The sequence below is a fragment of the Lissotriton helveticus genome, chromosome 1_1 (assembly GCF_964261635.1).
Source record: "Lissotriton helveticus chromosome 1_1, aLisHel1.1, whole genome shotgun sequence".
NCBI classification, from domain to species: domain Eukaryota; kingdom Metazoa; phylum Chordata; class Amphibia; order Caudata; family Salamandridae; genus Lissotriton; species Lissotriton helveticus.
Genome location: NC_136057.1, coordinates 1,399,911,917 through 1,399,935,598, shown reverse-complemented (window position 1 = coordinate 1,399,935,598; position 23,682 = coordinate 1,399,911,917). Strand labels below are relative to the sequence as shown.

The following is a 23,682-nucleotide window of genomic DNA, read 5'->3' as shown; positions in this document are numbered from 1 at the left end:
TGGTATGGGTTGAGTACCACTAAGGCTGGTAGGAGGGGTGTACCACGTGAGACTGGGGAGTGTGAAATAGGAGCAGCTTTGTGAAAAACGCCGGAGGGTGGTCCGTGGAGAATTTGGAGATTATTGAAAGCATGGCGGCGCCCCCAGATGTTCTTGTTCTGCGTACAGTGTTGTGGACGCGCAAATAGCCGGAAATCCGTGAATTGCTCACGGCAGCAGCGGCGGTGTTGCAGGACTCCTGCATGGTGCTTGCCAGAACTTGGATAACTTCAGAGAATACGGATAAAGTACATTTCAATGCACGCAGGAGACTCCAGGAAAAGGTGCAAGGCGCACCGAAAATGGAACTGCCTGACAGGATGCAGATTTAGAAGGTCGCGTGCCAAATGCAAATAATTAAGACAGTGCTGCATTCCGTAATGTAGCCCGTGAAGCAGCATGCTGGAACAATGACAGAGGGATCTGCTTAGCAAAACAGTCATTCCAGGGAAAACAGCATGACCAGGCGAGAGCAGAATGCTGTGACGCACTTAAAGCAGGCATGGAAATTCTGCCAGGCTAACTCAATCTATCTTCGATGATTCAAGTCTCTTCTGCAGGTAAAGATTACGAAGCGGACGGCACATGAGCGTTTGTTATAATGCAAACCGCTCGAGCTAACTCGACAGACGTCTGAAGCAGGACCAGGGCGCCTAGAAGACCACCCGAGGTGATACACAGTGGTATGCAAGGGATGGCACCCACTCATTCGATCTCACGCAGGTTCACATAATAACAGCTCTCTAACACTCTAGGTCAAATTTTGAAGTGCATATTAGGGAGTCAGGGAGGAGATATGGTGGTGGTGGGGGGGGAGGGGGGGTAGTGTTGCTAAAGGAGATTTTGAAAATCGTCAGGTCATTTAAGATATAAATGCGCGAGCGATAAGGATTAACACAACCAAGAATGGGGAAATGAAGCAAAATACACGCAGAATGGGGCAAGTGGCAAGACAAACTTGAAACAAAAGGGGGAGGGTAAGGGTTCGTAGGCATGCTATAGATGCCGATCCTGCCACGCCTCTGTAGCAAACTAGAAACTATATGGTAGGCAGGGACATTCGGAAAGATGTCAGCTACTTTAGGCAGTGTTCTATCTACCGTAACAGCATAAAAAATGTTTTTAAAAACGGTTCGACTTAATGGTTTGACGGTAAGAGCTGTAATTTTAAGTACTGAAAAATAGAGCTTGTGCAAAATTCCATGAAAAATAAACTGGAAATCTTTAGATTTATACAGCAGCTGAGGAAATTGCCCACTTATTTTCATTTTTTTCCATTTCAAAATACTTATTTTTTTTCACGCTGCATACAGACATGTAACATAATTTTGTTAAAGATTTGATCCAAACTTCAATTTACCGGCAATATTTTCCATTATACAGAAAACCATGGCAGTTCACAGCAGCTGTGCTTTAATGTACAACAAATCGGGAATCTTTTTTTATTCCACTGATACATTTGCCTTTTAGCGGAATTGGAAGTAACATTTTCTTAACAGCTAAGGTGTGTTTAAATTGTGCCTGTGGTGGTGGGCCCGCACACTCGATGGTGACCCAGAGCTAAACAGAGAAAGACAGAAAACGAAGAAAGACCGAGGAAGATATAGATAGAAAAACAGTCACAAAGGAAGACAACAAAGATGAAAACAAGACGGAGGGAAGAGAGGGGAGGGGGGAGGAGAAATGCGACACGGCGGGAAGGGGAGGGGGCGGAGCGGGTACAATAAACAAGACGGAGGGAAGAGAGGGGAGGGGGGAGTAGAAGTGCGACAGGGGAAATGCGAGACGGCGGGAAGGGGAGGGGGCGGAGCGGGTAAACAAAGACGGACGTGCGGAAATTGCCCACTTATTTTCATTTTTTTCCATTTCAAAATACTTATTTTTTTTCACGCTGCATACAGACATGTAACATAATTTTGTTAAAGATTTGATCCAAACTTCAAGTTACCGGCAATATTTTCCATTATACAGAAAACCATGGCAGTTCACAGCAGCTGTGCTTTAATGTACAACAAATCGGGAATCTTTTTTTATTCCACTGATACATTTGCCTTTTAGCGGAATTGGAAGTAACATTTTCTTAACAGCTAAGGTGTGTTTAAATTGTGCCTGTGGTGGTGGGCCCGCACACTCGATGGTGACCCAGAGCTAAACAGAGAAAGACAGAAAACGAAGAAAGACCGAGGAAGATATAGATAGAAAAACAGTCACAAAGGAAGACAACAAAGATGAAAACAAGACGGAGGGAAGAGAGGGGAGGGGGGAGGAGAAATGCGACACGGCGGGAAGGGGAGGGGGCGGAGCGGGTACAATAAATAAGACGGAGGGAAGAGAGGGGAGGGGGGAGTAGAAGTGCGACAGGTGAAATGCGAGACGGCGGGAAGGGGAGGGGGCGGAGCGGGTAAACAAAGACGGACGTGCGGAAATTGCCCACTTATTTTCATTTTTTTCCATTTCAAAATACTTATTTATTTTCACGCTGCATACAGACATGTAACATAATTTTGTTAAAGATTTGATCCAAACTTCAAGTTACCGGCAATATTTTCCATTATACAGAAAACCATGGCAGTTCACAGCAGCTGTGCTTTAATGTACAACAAATCGGGAATCTTTTTTTATTCCACTGATACATTTGCCTTTTAGCGGAATTGGAAGTAACATTTTCTTAACAGCTAAGGTGTGTTTAAATTGTGCCTGTGGTGGTGGGCCCGCACACTCGATGGTGACCCAGAGCTAAACAGAGAAAGACAGAAAACGAAGAAAGACCGAGGAAGATATAGATAGAAAAACAGTCACAAAGGAAGACAACAAAGATGAAAACAAGACGGAGGGAAGAGAGGGGAGGGGGGAGGAGAAATGCGACACGGCGGGAAGGGGAGGGGGCGGAGCGGGTACAATAAACAAGACGGAGGGAAGAGAGGGGAGGGGGGAGTAGAAGTGCGACAGGGGAAATGCGAGACGGCGGGAAGGGGAGGGGGCGGAGCGGGTAAACAAAGACGGACGTGCACGCGCTTTTAAGCTCAATGCGCATGCGCATTGAGCTTAAAAGTCACGGGCACTGCAAGGAATCGCCACGATTCCTTGCAGTGTGGATAAAGAGCGGATAAGTCCCAATACTCTCGCCTTGCTCGATGCGCATGCGCATCGACAGGCGAGACCTAAAAATGAAGATGGCTGTGACAAACTTGCTGCAACTATATCCGCAAAATGCGTTTATTTGTAAGTCTCTAGTTTTTTCTCAATATCAGACAATACATAATTTCGCAAATACCTTTCAAGGAGTAACATGCACAGAAAACACATGCAAAAGAATTGCACACTAACTTGAAATGTTAGCTGAGGTGACTGTTATAAATAACTTATTCGCCATTCAAAGTGAATAGTAAACAAGATACTGTAAGTAAAATGACTAAAAAAAGAAATGCTTGCACTGGTACAGAAGTTCTTAGACACATTAAAGTTCATCTAAAAGAGGGTCACAGAAGTGGAGTAGGTAAACTCATACCCTTAAAGCTAATATTAGCGCAGGGATTGCTTTCGGTCGTATTACTAGCATGTGGATTACGAAATAAAAAGTTTAGTTCAGAAAGCAAGCCAATAGAATCTCCAAACAAGCACCCCTCTGCGTCTCCTGTTAGATGGAGATGCTCTCCATGCTAAATGAACACACTTTTTCTCTCTTTGAGGACTCAAAGCAGTCTCTAGCCCTGAATGAAGTTGTAGACTCTAAAGAATCCTCGCTGAGTAAATAGCACTACTCTAACATGAATTTTCCAAAGTATTTTCAACCGCTAAGTGTCTCGAGCTACAGAGTTGCAGGAAGTAGACAGGAAGCCTCCTCAAGAAGAGAAGCAGACCCCGAAGAAGGGTCCACAGGTTGCACTTTTAGCCGCTTACCCAAAGGGCCATACAACCCCTCGTCAAAGATCACAGATATGTAGGTCCTCAAGCCACCACATAAGAAACCATATGGAGAGATAAAGGTTCCACTTGCAATGACGAGGCGAGAGGCGGTGATGAATTTCTGAGGTAAGAGACACGGTGTTGTTTCATTGTCCCTGAACAGGATGTCATAACCAGTAACATAATAAAGTTCAAAGCTATGCGTTCAAGAAATAAATGTTGATTAAAGCAGACTATAAAGAACAATACTAAGCGTTCACCGTCCAGTTTTCACATAAGCAAGCTTTCCTCAGAAATGTTCTCTTCTAATCTGCTAGGGTTCCAATGGAGAAGGTAATGGAAAAAGCAAAGGAAGCAAGGATTGGGGGGGGGGGGGGACTGAGGGACAGAATGTACCAACAGGTACAGAAATATGAAAATGCAACACTTGGATACTCTGCTCTGGCCCCGCCTCTCACACAACCCCTTGCAGACCCATCAAGCTCCCACTCTCCTGCTCTTCAGGAAGGAACTGAAGACCCACCTTGTAGCATAACACCTCATCCAGGTGTAACCCTCGGAATCGCCTGACCCCCAAGCTGGTAATCTCTCAGTCATGACTGGATTACCCTCCAATATACTTTACCCCATTACTCCCATCTTCGTACAGTATTCGCTTACTGTACAGCTACGTTTGTACTGTAGAAACACCCTTACGTACATACACACATACAGGAAAGGAGGGAATAAAATAAACAAGAGGACAGGAAAAGAGAATGTAAAGGATAAGACAAACAAATGGCAGAGGGCAGACTGGAAGGGACAGGCTTGGGGAGAAAAAAGAGGGGAGCATAACCGGTTGGAACCAAGACTTCAAGCAGAAAGAGGAACAGAGTGGAAAAGTGAAAAGAAAAAAGTATAGGTTAACTTTAGATTAAAAGGTACCGAAAGGTACTCAAAAGTGTACACTACTTAAAACTGTATGTTACTATTGTGAATCAGGCCCTGGTTACTTTTCATTACCTTTGGCCTAATCAATTCTTAAAAATCATGCCCGTTTCCCTGGATTAATTGATTTCCGACCTAATGCAACTGAAGTAACAGCACTGAAATGCGCTGTAGTAACAGAGTTGAGATGGCTCAAATGAGTAGGGCAACGGGAAGCACACACAGGCACATAAGGAGATACACCACACATTTTTAAACTTTAAGAGAAGCCCAAAGGTACTCCTCCATCTCCATCCAAGCATTGTTCAGCAGGTGTACGCACAGCATGCAAATCGGGAACAGCTACAAGAATGTTCTATGTCACTTGTTTCACATAAAAGTGACATCCTTAGGCAGGACAACACCTGCTGCAGATGTCACTTTTTACCCTTCGGGGGTTCAAGTGGGAGTTCTCGTTTCCCCATTCTGGTCAGAATGTAATTAGCCTTTGGGTACTTGGTGTGAGGAATCCATCTTTGGCTCGACCATTACCAATCGATTTGTCAACTTCGAGTATGACCATTTAGAGTAGATAGGTGTTAGTCAATGGGTAGTATTACATGCACGTTCTGCGTAGCAGCTGCGTTTGAATAATGCCACATGTTTATGGCTGTCATTTAGTAAAACGGTTTGAATTTGCCTTCCTGTTGCTTTCAACATCCTTTTGGACCACAAGTGTTCACACCTCAGTCATTGAGTTCCAAAATGTTGCCTGTACTGCCGCAGTGCATCTATTTCTGTGACATAGGTATGTTAAAGTACATAATTAATGGTGAAAATGGGAATTTGACGTAGAGGTAGCGTTTTTTTGCAACTCTATGATTTAGCGTTGAGAGCAGAAGAGTACAGGGTCAAGGTGTAGAAAGAAGTGATGTTGTTCAAGTAATGAGGAGTCCAGTGTTTATGGAAGGGATCTGAAGTGGGGGAGTAGAAGTAATGGTGTCTTCCTTATAGTAGTCATAGTGATGACATTTCCCTGTAAAAACTTTAAGCCTGCTCGGTGAAGCTTTTTAATCGTGGTTCCCACCTCTGCGGTGACCTAATTTACAAGGTAGCAAGGTCTGTTCAATGAACGGTATAAAGTGATTTTTTTTATACAACCCTGTGCTGAGTAATGCTTTAATGATGGTTTACGCCTGTGTTGTGACCTGCTGTAAGCCTTAACGGTAGGCAACTTTTTAGGTAATCGATGTGTGTGCTGTATGCTGTGCTCCATACACAGGCATAGTCACACAGGGGTACAGCACATTTCAACTCACCAGCACATATCCGTAGGCATAAAGCACAGCCAGGTGGTGGCACACGAAGAACGAGTCTCCCATAGTCTTCCAGTACCGGGCAAGAAGCAGCATATCTGTGAGCACAGGACACAGGCAGGATTTTTATAACCAGCATGGGTAGGGCAATTTTACAGCTCATTATGACAATCATAGTCACAGAGAATTCATGCACGAAGAAATTACAGATATGAATAAACAAAGCAGTAATGTATGTGGGCAGGTACGGAGCAGGCAGTTTCGGAGCAGGCAGACATAGAGCAGTTACACTCACAGACAGGAATAGTCATGCATGTAAGAAGGTACACAGCCGTCATCAACAGGCAGATGGAGCAGAGAACCTCATTTGGGCAGCAAACACAACGTAGGTGCACAGCAATGTACACAGGGCACACAGTGAAACACACAGGCATGCACAGAACACTGGAAAAAATGGCAGGCACAAAGTAGTAGCACTGTGGCATTGACAGAGCAAGCACACAAGCAGGCACAGTGTCATTGCATGCTTTAAGGAATTCAAGTTCTTTATTTATTTAGGAGTTTTATATAGTGTAAACATGATCCATACGAGTATCCGAGCGCTGTACAAATAGCAGACATGGTAAACACAAAAAATGTGAAAAGGAACAAGCAATTAACAGATAGAGGTACAGATAGCAAATGCTGAACAAATAGCAAAACAAGTTGAACCCTAAAAAGGGGTAAACAAGAAATAGTAAACAAACAACTTTCCGAATCCAGAAATGTATATAGGAAAGATAGTCAAGCTGAGTGATTTCAGGTCTACTGTTAAAGGTATCTATTCAGAATACATTCTCATAGCATTTAGCAGACAGAGTTTTTGTTCATAGAGCGATAATACAGGTAGCGCAAGGTAGACCTTACCGTAAATCAGGTACCCGCAAGTGATGGCCACGTTCATCTTGACAAGGCGAGGGTCTCCCCTTAAAATAATCAAGAAATAAGTCTGCGTAAGGCAAGCACATCAGTAGCAGTGCTATCTAAGACTACCTGGAGAAGTGGAGACAGCAAAGGCAGCGGCAGCGGCAGTGGAAGCTCTACTCACACACTTGGAATGGGTACAGCAGACTCATTCAATACACATTATCTCCACTCGGAGACCTGCTGCAGCAGAGGTAGCTGCAGTTCATACTTCTGACACACAGAAACATTTGTCGAAGTTGGAGCTATTTGCATTGTAAATGGCAATGATTTTTATTTATGCTTCTTTTTTTTGCAGTATAGTGAATATTTAAAGAAAAAAGCATGTGTTACTGATGAAGTGGAGCCAGATTCGTAGGACAGGCAGCCATCTCATTTATAACGCTGTTTGAATCCCCACCTCAGGGATATTATACCCTCCGTTGGGTTTAAGATCCGTACCATATTCCAGACAGGTCCCCCTCATGCTACCAGAATGCAAATTCACCATCATGCTGAATCAGGAGTTTTAAAGTATGTCCCATAGCAACTGAGCACTGACCTTATTTGGCTTTATTGTGCTACACTGCTACAGCACCCAAAATGGCTTGTACCAAGGGACACACTACTACAAAGTACTGTTCCATCTGTACCCACACTACATATTTTTAGCACTGTGGTGCAATATTATTGTTGCTGTTATTTAAAAATGCACCATGAAGTGTTTAATTTGTGCTGGTGTCTGCCGGTGCTCACCTACGGCACTTCTTTGTAAACACCAACAGGACATGGTGTCACTGTGTGTGTATTTTTTAGCAAAAATATAAAATTGGAACTTAAACAACACATCTACTTCAAGGTGAGTGAGTCCCCAATAAATAAATGTCAGTTCTTTTCAGGATGCTTCACTGAGATTTCGAAAATGTGCGAACTTGTGCACAATTTTGCTTTGGCAAGATGCACAAACTCCACTATCACGTATCTTGTATGTGGAGCTGCAGATCCTAAAAACCATACGTACAGGGCTTTAAGTAGGATGAAAAAACTGAGGAGGAGGCTCTCAAAGGTGTGTGGCCGATGTTATTAAACGTGCGGCTTAAAAAAATGCAAGCTAAAATTCTGTGCTGAGCATAATGTGCTGCCCTCCTGGTATTTTGCTGCTTCTGTCATTGCTTCCAGATATGTAATACAAAATTAACGTTGCACCTTCAACAAGTCAGGGCTATTGGCGTTGACAATGGTTGTTAGTTGCATTAGATAAATAAGCAACCACTATTACCTCGTTGTGTTTAGTATTGAAAATGCCTCAGTTTTGAAATGTTGAGACTGTGAAAGAACGAGTCTCTTTGAAGTTATATCAAATGCAGTGAAGGGTGGTACTGCAGCAGAGGTAAGATTTTTTTTCACCCTGAGGGTGAGAGCAAAAATGGAGAGCCCGATAGGAACTCGTTTCAGCACCTGCTCTTTAGAACTGAAAATACCCGGCCAACTTAAAGCTCTACATATGTTAAGCATACGGGCAATCTAATTGTATATGAACAGGGTGTATGCACCTCACTCTCTCAGGAGCTAATAAACAGAAACCTTTCACTGATACAAAAAAACACAGAGCTAATTCATTTAATTTCCCATTTGGTGCGTGAGTATCAGGGAACGGATAAAACTGAATTTTCAACAACCAAGGCCATCACATATATCAAACAAATTTCACATTTTTGTTGTGTGTAAATAATAGAGAAAGAGGGCAGGATAGCACACCATAAAATTCAAATTTTCCCCTTCATGCGAGTCTCATAAAACCAAGAGGCTCACTACAGAAACTTTCCACAGGCACAAAAAACAAGAACATTTAATTGACACAATTCAGTCAAACTGTGTGTGAAATAGATCATGTAGATATTGGTATTTACTCAGCCAGGCCAAAAGAAGAGGTAACCGATTTTTTTTTAGTTTTGGACAATCTGTTTTTCCATTTTATTTTATTTCCAAAGAAGCAAAAATAGTGCAAACTGCGCTGCTTTTCTTTTTGACAGTTGTTTATGGATAAAATCCATACCACTGAATCTTTGCAGAAGCGTGCAAATTAATTTGCTCCATTCTTTCGCCTTGTGGGATAGCAAACTCGGAAATGGTATTTGCTCTACCACGGCAAAACAAATACAGAAAAACTCAATATTAAGCTATTTCGCTTCCAATAATAATAATACGCTGAGAAGTTGTATACAGCCTTTCCATCGTTAAAGCTTAGACGAAGCACGAGCAGCATCTTTTGTCCCATTCTAAGTATCAACAATGTATCAAGAAATATAACATAGATTCGTAGGAAATGCTAACTGCTTCTTTCACATTTCTATATCGAGTTCACCAAAAGTTTTCAGCAGATCCGCAAATGTAAAACGTGCATTAAATGACTAGCGATATGCATGTTTTAAGGAGATTCTTTTTTGGCATTCTTGAGTGATTGCAAGTTCATTTATTGGTTTCAGAGTCTCTGTTCCTCTTGACCCCTTACTTTCTTTATTGAGTGTCTGGGCGCCTGTGGTTCCTTTGAATACCACCCACCTCCTCCTCACAGACCTTCCTCATTCTGTGGAAAGCTGGGCTCTAAATGTGACATGTGGTTTCTGTGCCTTCGGTCCTTGTGAACAACTAAACTAGCCCCGCCTTACAGGGAAAGTATATTTAGAATTTTCGTTAAATGTTTCTCTGAGGGCGCTGCTGAAAGCAAAACCCAAAAATGTTTCTGCTTGTGTTTGGATTTTTCAGGTAAAGCTGCTTTGGGAGCACATTAAAGTTAGCAGATAAAAACCAGGGTTAATCGATTTCAAACATGTTTTATTGAAGCCGTCCACTGATGCGAAGGGGATATGCATTTATCACCGAGTGGCAGTAGATGAGAAGACTTGTCCGGTAATGCGAGGAATCACAGGAAATGCAATTATAGTGTTTCCATTGGACAGTGTATTTGGACAAAGCAGCGAACGGAAGGGAAATCTTCTTTAAGCGACGGCTGAATTCAGAGCATCGTGTACTTCATAAAATTAAACAACCAGATGATAAAGTGAACAATGAGGCGCTGAATCACAAGACTGCAAATGCATGTCGGACACTCGGCAGAGGAAGACGGAGCAGCCAGGAAAGCAAAGAAAACAGAACAAGCGAAGACAGGCACTGTCTGACATTTGACCCCAGTATTGGAATTTACAGCAAACGTGAGGAGATAAGAACAGGACCAAGAGTGCCAATTGCTTTTCAAGAAAGAATTAAGTAGTCCCTCAAACACATACTAAAATGGTAACCAGTGTATTTATATTGTACTTAGTCTCTGCTGTCTGCGAGTGGTAAACACAGCAAGAGGCATGATAAATGCATGCCATGGACAAATGAGGATAAAGATTAGGAGAGTGACAATGCAGTCAGCAAATGGGAAGCCTCTGAGTAGGCTCTGACCCCACAGAGTAGATACAGTATGTCTCAAAGAGACAGCGCAAGAGCTGTCTAGCCGAGACCTAAAAACTACAGCCCAGGCAGCAGAAGTGCAAGCTTTCATCGCAAACAGAATGAGTACAGAGCTGTGTAAGTTCTGTCATATGCAGACCTGGTAGAATAAAGGCAGCACCAGTGCAAGTTTCTTCACACAAAAAGCCCTTATAACACTGGCACCAGCATTGCAGCTTCTCCAGCATTTGGATCGATCACAGATAAACATGCTTGAATCATTCCTCGTCATAAGCCTGGGAATTCTTGGCAGAAAAATAAATTAAAAGAATCCGAAATGTAATCAATGTACATATTTCTTTGTACAGTCAATCACTTCATTACATGCAATGACAGCCAATAAGTTGAGGACACTTCAAGTTCAACTTCCTCCAGTCTTTCATGGGTCAGACGTCCTATCACAGGTCACATAAGCGTGGAATCCTCGCAGAATTCTGTTACAACCTAGCTAGTGACATGTCTCAATGGGTTCCCACCGTGGTCACCAAATGCTCCAAAGATGTGCTGCGAAAAGAAAATAAGTTCACATGCACCCTATATTAAATATGTGGGACTCTCGAGGAGGAATACAATGTGACTCAGAGGGTGGGAAGTCTTGACCCAGTTGGAGCCACCTAGGTGGTGAGGAAATACTATACTACCAAAGTGACTATTTCCATGTAGAAGTAGTCGCAAGAAGTGACCATTTCCATGTAGGTTTGTAAATCCAAGCTTACTCCGTATGCCTTACTGAGCATGTGATCTTCTTTTCTGTTCCCGACGAAAGCCATATTGACTCACTGGGGCACTTAGGAGAGATGGCTGAAACATGTTGGCCGTAACAATAGATCAAGACAATCTCACAGGTATCCACCACTGGTTTTAAAATTGGTCCAGAGCCTCCACTATTAAAATACCCCTTAAGGTATGAGATCCAGAGTAAATTTTAAATCACTTACACTTGCACCACACACAAGAAAACCAGCTCCACTGTAACCAGGCGTTGCAGCACACCCAGGAAGCATTCGACGACAGGGGTGTAACCCAATGATGAAGCATGTCACCAACCAGGTTGGTGAGTGAGGGCTCTTTAATAAAAAAATTAAAAAACTAGGGTTCCCCCCATTTTTCCTTGGGATTTTGAGTGACAGACCTCTCAAGAATACAGGTTAAGTAGGTAGTGGGCTTGTTCTAATTTGGTTTAAATGAGTATATATAGGAAGGGCGAATGCGTTCCCTTTCTTCTCTCGCTCTTCTTTGTTGATTATATGTAGCTGTAGATACACATGCTCTGCGTACTCCTGCCATCTAGTGTTGGGCTCAGACATTACAACTTGTTCTTTAAATAAGTTTTGAGTCACCAGAGATGTTGTGACTCTTCCTTTAGTCCACAATTTGCATGGGCGCCAACTTCATCCTAGATTGTTTTTAGGACAAGCCTGGGCAGCGCATGTGCTGCTCTGTGAGGCATGCTGTATTTGAGTATGGACTTGAAGCCCCTTCCACTCTGCCCATATTTGTCATTGGCTTGTATCAGTGTCCTTTGTAAATGCTGGCTTCCGATTCGTTAACAGGCTTTTTAGTCTCTCCTTAGTACCGCCTTGTCTTCATTTGTAACCTCCCATGAGGACTGGCCCTATTACTTCTGTTGTTAAACAGCAGGTCTTAAGTCTGTAAGCACTATTTCCTTTAATGAGTTTCTTCTACTGCAGCTACAACATGCTTTCCTTCAACATTCGTTACAGCTAAGGGTACACCCAAAAGTACTTGGCCCCGGGTACTAAGCAGTACAATGAAAAGTGGTCCCAGTAGACAACACGTTTAGCAAAAAACACAATACACATATATTAGCATCAATAAGAAATGAAAAAGGACCACAAATTAAATCAATGATGAAACAGTGGTAATCTGGTAGAGATTACTAGCCTCAGATTCCTTAACTTTTCTCCCACAGCACCCCTGCGCGCCGGGGGGACGGCACCACATGACTCCACCCTGACGTCGTCAGCGAGGATACATAAGTCCCACCCCGGCGCGCCTATGTTAGTTTTTTCTCTTTACGCGTGCAACGCGGATCCGGATTGTGTCCTGGCCTGTTTTCAGGCCTTCTCTTCTTTTTCACACTGTGGCGTTACGTGGAACAGTGTGCGAATGCCTTTGGGCTTCAAGACGTATACCTTTACATGTGGTGCCTGGGTGAGCACCACGACTCGGAGAGTTGAGACACCTGCCAGCACCTTAAGCCTAAATCACGGCGGGAGAACCGGATAAAGATGCTGTTGGCGCGCTTGTCCAGGTCGGTGTCGTCCCAGCGTCCGTCCCCTACCTCAGAGGCAAGGAGCCGCCAGTTTCGTCTGCGACATTGCCTTTCGCCGCAGCCCTTTGGGCGTGGTTTACCGGCTTGTAGGTCCTTCAGTTTGTCTCTGAGGCCCTGTCCTCCTTTCGCGGTGGGAGCAGTCTCTCTCCCCCCCCCTGGGATAGGCACCCCCGCCTGTCGCCTCCCTACCCACCGTTTCCCGTGGCGGAGGCGACTAGGTCCCAAATGACAGCCTACGCTGCGGCGCTGCAGGCTTCTTTGGCCCTTCCTCCACCTCCTGTCACGTCTGCGGAACCCTTGCCTCGCGCGGGGACTACCGCAGAGGCGCCAACGGATTTGGATGCAGGTCGTAGGAGGTGGGCGTCGTCCTTCGGGGCTTCCCTCTTCGGCGCCTGGTGTCCCTGCCTCGACGCAAATCCCTACAGGGCTCCCTGTGGTGTCGCAGGTGATGGCCGGGACTCCGGGCTTGTCCCCGAGTCCCCCTCTGAGCAGGCGGCTGCCTCACCAGCGCCGGGAGCCTTCCTCACCGGCTCCAGTGGCGTCGCGGGTGGAGACAGGGACCTGGGGTGCCTTCCAGAGTCCTTCTAGGTCCTCGACGCGGGCGGCTGCCCCGTTTGAGGCCGAGCCGGCGCATTTTCGGCACTGCGCTTTTGCCGTTCCGGCGTTGACCTCGCCCCATTCTCCTGCAGAGCACTTGGTGGCAGGAGTCGGTCCGGCGCCACGGATGCCCACTCCGGCGCCGGTCGACGTTGATCAGGCGTCGATGGCGAACTCCACAGAGCCGCGCCGGCGTCAGGTTCTGGATTAGTCTGCTGAGGTCCCTTCTTCTTTAGAGGTCTGTCATCTGTTGGTGTGTTCCTCCCCGGAGACAGGGCACCGTGTTGTTGCCTTTTCACCGGCATCTTCCAGGGAAGTCTCTTAGCCGTCCACACGGCCTAAATCCTCAAACCTTTTTTTCCTTGGCTCGCGGCTGGCTTCTCCACCGGCCTCTCCGCCCTGGGGCCTCTCAGGTTCCCCATTCATCTGTGAATCCTCCTCTATTCCCGGGCTGGCCGCCCCCCCTTGAACGTGGGGATGGGCGGCTCAGTCTGCAACCATCACCCACAGAGGAATTACTTCCCCTCCGCGGCGCCCTACTGAGGCCAGTGTTGCCTTTGTTCAGGCTATTTCCACAGCTGCTGGTATTCTGAGGATGGGTGAACCTGTCACTCCATTTCCTACAGACAACCTCTTGGAGATTCTCCACCAGGGCTCTCGTGGACGGGAGTTGTTCCTTCCTTTTGAAGCGTCACTCCATAATTCTCTTATGGGGGCTAGGGGGCGCTCTGCGTCAGGCACTACTGCATCGCCATCGTCCTGCTCCGCACGCACTGGTCTGTCTTTCTTTCCACCCTTCTACTCAAAGAGCTTTTCTGAGGAATGCCTTTCCGCGTTTGCCTGTGGTGTTGTTTCCTCCGTCTCGGGAGGCCCGGTGGTTGGACTCATGGGGGCGTAACGTCTTCGCTTCTTCCAGCGCTGCCTTGCGGGCGCCTAACAACTTGTGTGTGTTGACCAGGGCTACTTCCAGCCTGTGGGACTTTGTGGTGTCCCTTCTTTCTCATGTCTCTCATGAGGGTGCCCATGATGATCTGCGGGGCCATGTGTTGGATGGTAGGGAGTTGGCTGCGTTAATTCTTCGTGCAGCTTTGGATGTTGCCGATGCTCTTGGCTGTGCTATGGCCACTTCTTGGCTCTCCGTCGCCATGCATGGCTACGTGATGCTGTTTTTCCTGAAAATATTAGAGTGTGTCTGGTCGTCCTACCTTTTGACGGGGTCCTGCTGTTTAATACTCATGTAGACTCTGCCATTCAGCGTCTTCTTGTGGGGCTCTGTCCTTCTCCTTCTCCTTCTCCTCAGTAGGTTGTTTTGCTGATTCTTCGGGTCTTGGTGGGAGGCGTTATCCCACCTGATTCTGGTTTGGGGGTTTGGAGTGGCTGTAACACTTTCTGTGAGGGTTACTGTGCCCTCGGGGTCCTTGGTTGGCCCCTCTCTTCAGTTGGTTGCTGCTTCAGCCCCCCTTTTTTGGTAGGGATGTGTTTTTGGCTGATTACTAAGCCATCTGTGGTTTCTGCCGCAGGTTTATGGTTTTGTCCTATGATGCAGAATTGTTTTTTCCCTTAAGAGTGTTTCCCATGCTTTCTTGGGACGTGTCCTACGCTATGTGGGGTACATGTAGCTATTGTATAGCCCTGTCTTACGCTTGGAGGGTGTGGACTCCCGCTTGCGGGTTCCTCACCCCTCCTGGTGCTGCTGTATTACGATGGTGCGGTTTTTGGTCCTTACTGGGGTATGGCTTGCCCACCTACTGTGTAGTGCTGCGGTAGTTTTGCCCTTTGCCTGCTGTTTGCTCTGGTCCTCTGTCTGGTGTTTCTGAGGAAATAGTTTCCTGTGTTGATGGCCTGGTCCGTCCTACTTGTTTCTCCTCCTATCTTCTAGCTGATCGCACTTCTTCGTGGATCGGTTCTGTCCAGAGAGGTCCCCTTTGGGGTCGTTCGTGACCTTTAACTAGCCTTGCCCTTATTCTGTGCGGATGTGGTCTGGGCGTTTAGTTTCGTGGCGCTTGTCAGCGACTGGCTGCCCCGCCTGCTCTTCTGTTCTGTGGCCGGAGGCCTTGGCGTGGGCCCTGGCGCTCCTGCTTCTTGTCCTATGGGGCCATTGTGAGATTACGTTCTTATTCTTCTGCCTGCCTTATTGCTGAGGTGCTGTTCTGTCTTGTCTGTTGACTTCAAACTATAACGGGCTTGGCTGCCCTCTCCACTGGGTATGTTTCCCAGTGGAGGACTTTGCCACGCTTCTGCCCCTTCTCCTTGGAGTATGTGGGTGGCTCTTCTTCCTTGGTACTCCTCTGTGTTGCCTGTACCCTTGGCGCTTCCGGTGGAGGTCCCTGGTGCGTTGAGTGGGCTTGGGGTGTTCTGACCTCTTTCGTATTGCCTTTATTTTCTCCGGTTGATGAAGGCTGGGTTGCCTCTTTGTCGTTCTAACACATCCCCTTGGGGTAGGTGTTCTGCCACGATGCTGAGGTTCTCTTCAGCTTAGGGCCTGTGACTCCTGCCCTGTTGCGGTGGACTGGGTTATTTTTCCCTGTCCCAGTGACTGGTCCCCTGATGGGGGTCTTCTGCGCTGGAGAGGTCCTCTCGCAGACCCTCCTCCCCCTTGGGTATGGCTAGGGTATCTATTCTTTGTTAAGGAATCTGCGGCTAGTAGTCTCTATCAGATGTACCAGTTACTTACCTTCGGTAACAATATATCTGGAAGAGACTATTCTAGCTGCAGATTCCTTCACGACCCGCCCTTCCTCCCCGTTTCTGCGAGGACCCCTCTCGGACCTCTGTACTCGCCTGCTTCAGGGCGGCGGTCCTCTGTGAGTGCCTTTTTCTTACTCCCTCCCTAAGGGGATGCTCGCCTTGTTGTTGTTGCTCCATTCCTTCCTTTCTGGTGATTGGTGGGCGAATGCCTGGGTATTTTTGTGCCCATACATTTGGTCTCCAATGTAGGGTTTGTTATGCCCTGCTTCCTTGTGTTGCTTGCACTTCTGACTCTTACAGTCCTTGGGTTTGAGGTCCCCTGGCTGGGTCTCGACCCTCAGTTATTTTAGGAGATTCTCCCTGCTGGTGTTGTTGGTGGATGACTTGTCACTGCTCTTCCATTCTGGCCTTGGAACCCTTCTTGGCTCCGGGTGATGGTTGCAGACTTTGTCTGTTGTGCCCCTTTTCACATGCCTTCTGCCTCCAGGGATGCTGTTATGTTGGTTACAGACTTGCTTACAGTAGCTGCGCTCTATTCTTTCATTCCATGACTTTGTGCCTTAGTACCTGGCACTATTCTGGATGGTGCTGTTCCTCACCATTTGTTTCTTTCCCTTCTATATCGCGCAGGGGTGCTGTGGCAGAAAAGTTTTTCGGATCCAGTCTCACGCCTGGGGATAATTCTACGTTGAGGAATCTGCGGCTAGAATAGTCTCTACCAGATACATCGTTACCGAAGGTAAGTAACTTGTACTTTAATCACACAGTCACAGTAGTACTATATATACATAACATCCTCAAATTTATAAAAGAGGTGCCCGGAAACAAGGGAGAGGTGTATTTTTGTGAAAGAAGGTTAGTGATTACGTGAGGATTAAGTGATACAGGAGGGTAAGATCACTGTGCAAAAAGACTTAATTATGCATAACATCACAGAAATGGCATATTATTCTGCCATAGTTTAACAAAATTATGTACAAATTGCAGTTGCCGTGCTGGACAATAAACACAGTAGAATAATCCTTGTTGTTTGTACGCGGGCCGTAAGATGAAGTGTCGACCCCAATATAATGCCGGTTCATTAGCACCTTACGTGGGGGTCTTCCTTAGGTCTGTGATAGGGAAGTGGGCACCTATAGGGTAATGTTAGAGATTAGCAATATCTCAGGGAGAAAGGAAAAATTAAAGATTTAAGAACAAAATAGAGGGGCTAAAAAGTCCCCAACTTTACCATAAACAGCCCTACAGGGAGGGCCGGTAATGAGATAGGTGGGCGTGTAGGCTCCTAGTGGAACGAGAACGGGAAATCTGCACCTGTTTTGCAGGTGGCGTTTAGCCAAAGAAACCCCCAATACATGGGACAGGGGCGGGGGTGGTTTACTTCAAGAATGTCGGTGGAAATCTGACACTTACGTTCAGCGGATCGTATCCAGCATTCCACATCCACATAAAAGAGTAAATCCAGCCCCAGTCAATCGGCAAGGACCATCGAGTATAAAATCTGCAAAAAATAATGTCACAAACTCCGGGAGGTAAGGATCTCCACGTTATACACCACCCATTGTATGATTAGGAAAATTACCTGCTCTTCACTCCAAAGAATCGATGCACCGAAGGGCACTGAATCTACAAAACAGAAGGAGCAGGGGTCCGTAAATCATGGTCTTTAAAGCGTATATCCTGAGCTGCCTAAAGAAGTCTCAAAGACTATGTAGAGTACACAAAACTCACCGCTCTCCAGTGGTTCTGGTTACGTCAAAAGCGGGGACAAGGGAACCAGCATTGCTGAGTTTGAAAGCAAAAGATAAACGCATCAGCGGTTGCAGTCTCGGAAATGAGAGACAATCCCAGGCCACAGGCGCATGGCTCACGGACGCTCTGGGCAATCAATTAAACTACAGAGAGGCCGACTTACCGTTATACGTCTGGCAGTGTCCAAAAACAGAGTGGAGGGGACCATTCTGTCCATCACCTTGTGTGTTGGCTGTTCACCCTATGTGGGAAGGGTATGCCCAGACGTAGGTCCCTTGCTCACTACGCCACTGGAGTCAAGCTATCCTGTCGGGTGACGGCTGATAGCCAGAAACCGGTCCTAGGATGCTTGATTCTGGTCCAGGGAAGAAATGGCTTGGCAGTTCGGGCTGGACTGTTCCCATGAGGCACAGGGTCGAGACTGATTTGCATATGGCCATGTCTGAACTGGGGTGGCGTGGTGAGCAAAATAACGATGGATTAAACCCAGATCTCTGACTGGGGGTGAATGTTTTGCCTATGTGCAACATTCCGTCCATCACCTTGTGTGTTGGCTGTTCGCCCTATGTGGGAACGGTATGCCCAGACGTAGGTCCCGTGCTCACTACGCCACTGGAGTCAAGCTATCCTGGCGGATGACGGCTGATAGCCAGAAACCGGTCCTAGGATGCTGGATTCCGGTCCAGGGAAGAAATGGCTTGGCAGTTTGGGCTGGACTGTTCCCATGAGGCACAGGGTCAAGACTGATTTGCATATGGCCATGTCTGAACTGGGGTGGCATGGTGAGCAAAATAACGATGGATTAAACACAGATCTGTGACTGGGGGTGAACGTTTTGCCAATGTGCAACATTCCGTCCATCACCTTGTGTGTTTTGCTATTGTCCAGCATGGCAACTGCGATTTGTACATAATTTTGTTAAACTGTGGCGGAATAATATGCCATTTCTGTGATGTTATGCATAATTAAGTCTTTTTGCACAGTGATCTTACCTTCCTGTATCACTTGATCCTCACGTAATCACCAAACTTCCTTTACAAAAATACCCTCTCCCTTCTTTCCGGGCAACTCTTTTATACAGTAGAGGATATTATGTATATATAGTACTACTGTGACAGTGTGATTAAATAACACTTTTTCATCATTGATTTAATTTGTGGCCCTTTTTCATTTCTTATTGATGGTAATATATGTGTATTGTATTTTTTGCTAAACGTGTTGTCTACTGGGACCACTTTTCATTGTATTCCTGCAACATTCAGCACACCATGCTCGCTTTTAATTTTCAAAGCAGCCCGCGAAAATGGCGGCTGCTTTTTTTAAATGAAGTAGGTCTCGCATTGACAAGAGTTTGAGGTTTAGGCATAGTAAAGGACAATGCCTTTTATTTATGTGTTAATTATCAAAACCGATAAATAAATAAAAGCTTAAACTCTCACAAATGCAAGACCTATTGCATTGCAAAGGCTTGTGTTTCCTGCCATCTAGTGTGGACGCTTCGAACAATGAATCAGAGACAGAAATGTATCCTAAAGGATTTTGAGGAACTATCTGCTCTTATCTTCGAGACCAAATACGTGGTTAATAATTTCCAGTGTAGGAGGCATCTACCTTGGCCGCTTCCCAGGCCAGAAAACCACTAAATCCTCTTCTCCGGCCGCAGTTGGCCCACTACGATAATTTCAAAAAGGGGATGGTTCTGAACTGGGATGGTGCAGTGAGCTAAAAAACGGTGATGGATCAAGCCCTGATCTTTTGACTGGGTATGAGTGTTCTGTTTAATTCAGATGCTCTGTCCATCACCACCCCCTTTTCTGAATCGTTTTGGCCACTATAGGAGTGGCAGGGTATGCTCAGATGTGAGTCCCTTGCTCACTGCACCATTAGGATTCAAGCAAGCCGGGCCGAAGACGGCTGCAATGCCAGAAACCGGTCCCCGGAAGCTTGTTTCCTTTCCAGTAAAGAATTGGCTTGGTAGTTTGGTCTGCCCTGTTCCCATGATGCACTGGGCCAGGGACAGACTAATTTGCATGTAGCCAGGTTCTGAACTGGGATGGTGCAGTGAGCTACAAAACGGTGATGGATCAAGCCCTGATCTTTTGACTGGGTATGAGTGTTCTGTTTAATTCAGATGCTCTGTCCATCACCACCCCCTTTTCTGAATCGTTTTGGCCACTATAGGAGTGGCAGGGTATGCTCAGATGTGAGTCCCTTGCTCACTGCACCATTAGGATTCAAGCAAGCCGGGCCGAAGACGGCTGCAATGCCAGAAACCGGTCCCCGGAAGCTTGTTTCCTTTCCAGTAAAGAATTGGCTTGGTAGTTTGGTCTGCCCTGTTCCCATGATGCACTGGGCCAGGGACAGACTAATTTGCATGTAGCCAGGTTCCGAACTGGGATGGTGCAGTGAGCTAAAAAACGGTGATGGATCAAGCCCTGATCTTTTGACTGGGTATGAGTGTTCTGTTTAATTCAGATGCTCTGTCCATCACCACCCCCTTTTCTGAATCGTTTTGGCCACTATAGGAGTGGCAGGGTATGCTCAGATGTGAGTCCCTTGCTCACTGCACCATTAGGATTCAAGCAAGCCGGGCCGAAGACGGCTGCAATGCCAGAAACCGGTCCCCGGAAGCTTGTTTCCTTTCCAGTAAAGAATTGGCTTGGTAGTTTGGTCTACCCTGTTCCCATGATGCACTGGGCCAGGGACAGACTAATTTGCATGTAGCCAGGTTCTGAACTGGGATGGTGCAGTGAGCTAAAAAACGGTGATGGATCAAGCCCTGATCTTTTGACTGGGTATGAGTGTTCTGTTTAATTCAGATGCTCTGTCCATCACCACCCCCTTTTCTGAATCGTTTTGGCCACTATAGGAGTGGCAGGGTATGCTCAGATGTGAGTCCCTTGCTCACTGCACCATTAGGATTCAAGCAAGCCGGGCCAAAGACGGCTGCAATGCCAGAAACCGGTCCCCGGAAGCTTGTTTCCTTTCCAGTAAAAAATTGGCTTGGTAGTTTGGTCTGCCCTGTTCCCATGATGCACTGGGCCAGGGACAGACTAATTTGCATGTAGCCAGGTTCTGAACTGGGATGGTGCAGTGAGCTAAAAAACGGTGATGGATCAAGCCCTGATCTTTTGACTGGGTATGAGTGTTCTGTTTAATTCAGATGCTCTGTCCATCACCACCCCCTTTTCTGAATCGTTTTGGCCACTATAGGAGTGGCGGGGTATGCTCAGATGTGAGTCCCTTGCTCACTGCACCATTAGGATTCAAGCAAGCCGGGCCAAAGAAGGCTGCAATGCCAGAAACCGGTCCCCGGAAGCTTGTTTCCTTTCCAGTAAAAAATTGGCTTGGTAGTTTGGTCTGCCCTGTTCCCATGATGCACTGGGCCAGGGACAGACTAATTTGCATGTAGCCAGGTTCTGAACTGGGATGGTGCAGTGAGCTAAAAAACGGTGATGGATCAAGCCCTGATCTTTTGACTGGGTATGAGTGTTCTGTTTAATTCAGATGCTCTGTCCATCACCACCCCCTTTTCTGAATCGTTTTGGCCACTATAGGAGTGGCAGGGTATGCTCAGATGTGAGTCCCTTGCTCACTGCACCATTAGGATTCAAGCAAGCCGGGCCGAAGACGGCTGCAATGCCAGAAACCGGTCCCCGGAAGCTTGTTTCCTTTCCAGTAAGGAATTGGCTTGGTAGTTTGGTCTGCCCTGTTCCCATGATGCACTGGGCCAGGGACAGACTAATTTGCATGTAGCCAGGTTCCGAACTGGGATGGTGCAGTGAGCTAAAAAACGGTGATGGATCAAGCCCTGATCTTTTGACTGGGTATGAGTGTTCTGTTTAATTCAGATGCTCTGTCCATCACCACCCCCTTTTCTGAATCGTTTTGGCCACTATAGGAGTGGCAGGGTATGCTCAGATGTGAGTCCCTTGCTCACTGCACCATTAGGATTCAAGCAAGCCGGGCCGAAGACGGCTGCAATGCCAGAAACCGGTCCCCGGAAGCTTGTTTCCTTTCCAGTAAAGAATTGGCTTGGTAGTTTGGTCTGCCCTGTTCCCATGATGCACTGGGCCAGGGACAGACTAATTTGCATGTAGCCAGGTTCTGAACTGGGATGGTGCAGTGAGCTAAAAAACGGTGATGGATCAAGCCCTGATCTTTTGACTGGGTATGAGTGTTCTGTTTAATTCAGATGCTCTGTCCATCACCACCCCCTTTTCTGAACCACTACGATGTCCCAGCACTTCCGTGGACCTGATCAAGTCACTCTGAGGCCCTTTCGAGCTCACCTCAGAGAACAAAGACAGAATGTGGGTGATGGGACGCACACTCTTCTAATTCTGTCCAATGTGCAAAGTAAAACACCCTTACTCAGACCAACACTGCGTTTGGAACCTTAGTGTCCCCCCCAACTCCCATCCCCCCCATCACAATGAAACCTCTTGCAACCTTTGCCTCACGTTCTGCTGCAAAAGGATATTGATGGGAAAGGTGCTGGGCTTACACCAAGATGTAGCCGCAATCATCTTCAGAAACCCCCACATTTTCTGAGAACATGATCGGCTCATGAGGAGGAAGAGGCAAACCACTCTGGGGTTTCAGTGGCCCAAACAACATCCAGCACTGAGACACGGTCCTCCAGTGCATCTGAGGGAGAAGACCAAGGAGGTATGTCCTCAACATCAAAACCAGTATAGCACCAAACAACACTTCAGAGGGAAGCAAGTATAAGCCAGTGGTGAAAATCCTGCTCTGCAAAACAACCCCCACAGTGAAGCAAAGCACTACTTCCACAGGAGTCTGGAAATTAAGCGTATACAACGTGGCTAGAGAAGAAGTTTAAAACTTCTCTCCATGACCAACTTCAAATTGTTCGGCAGGTTCCTCCTGAATCCTTGGTGGGGCACCAGCCACAGGGGAAGCCCCTCCAAACAAGGAAAGCCAGCACCTTGATGCTCCTGGAAACAGTATGGTGGTTGCAGCAGCCAACCAGCGGCGCACCTCCACATTTGCTGGCTTGATGTCAAGGTATCACAGGTTTCACTTGGAAACGAAGGCACTAGTAGTACAGCACCTACCTAAAACCCACAGTAAATGGGGAAGAACTTGGAGCGGAGGAGAAGATTATTTGCATTGTTAACATCAGCTGTGAATTGGATGCCACAGATACTGCTTCCCATTGTATTAATACGAGCATCTTGGTGCACCGGCAGGCAAAGGCAATGCATCTCAGGGTTCAAGCGGGAAATACAAGAGCATCTCCTCAACAGCTCTTTGGGCCACAAGTGAATCAGATGTTTGGAAAGAAAGTAAAGGACAGCGATCGCACTATAAACTGCCACTCCAAGGAGGACAGGATCTTTCGCAGGCAACACCATATGGTAGGGCAAAGACAGACCACATTCTCCAGCCCACCGCAAACCTACCAGCACCAACAGGAGGCCTTTCATGAGACATGTAGGCATAGTATACACAAGAGGTGGTTACAGAGAGAACAACAAAAAAGCAGGGGTAGAGATGGCTCTCGCAAACAAGCCTCCACCTTCAAACTGTGACTTACCTCACCCGTTTGCACAACACCTGTGGGGGGACAAAAGGATTTCTATCCTCAGTGGGAGGACATTACCACAGATCAATAGGTTTTCGCAGTGATTCGTCAAGGCCATTGCCTAGAATTCAACAGCACACCCCCTCTAAACACCACTCTGGCATCACAACCTCAGCCACGACTAACCCATG

The 23,682-nt window shown here is 46.6% G+C and overlaps 1 protein-coding gene and 1 long non-coding RNA gene across 2 annotated transcripts in view; one reads left to right on the top strand and one right to left on the bottom strand.

Moving 5' to 3' along the window:
- The window catches only part of LOC144826035 (TLC domain-containing protein 4-A-like), a 159,253-nt gene that overhangs the window by 64,690 nt on the left and 70,881 nt on the right, over positions 1–23,682 (bottom strand). Inside the window, exons 4-5 of the mRNA XM_078684329.1 lie at positions 7,074–7,132; positions 6,171–6,265 (exon numbers count right to left, since the gene is read on the bottom strand). Coding sequence (XP_078540455.1) covers positions 6,171–6,265; positions 7,074–7,132 — 154 coding nt within the window. The remainder of the gene's footprint in view (positions 1–6,170; positions 6,266–7,073; positions 7,133–23,682) is intronic.
- Positions 1–23,682, top strand: part of LOC144826043 (uncharacterized) — a 766,049-nt gene that overhangs the window by 729,572 nt on the left and 12,795 nt on the right. The gene's annotated exons all lie outside the window — the stretch shown is intronic.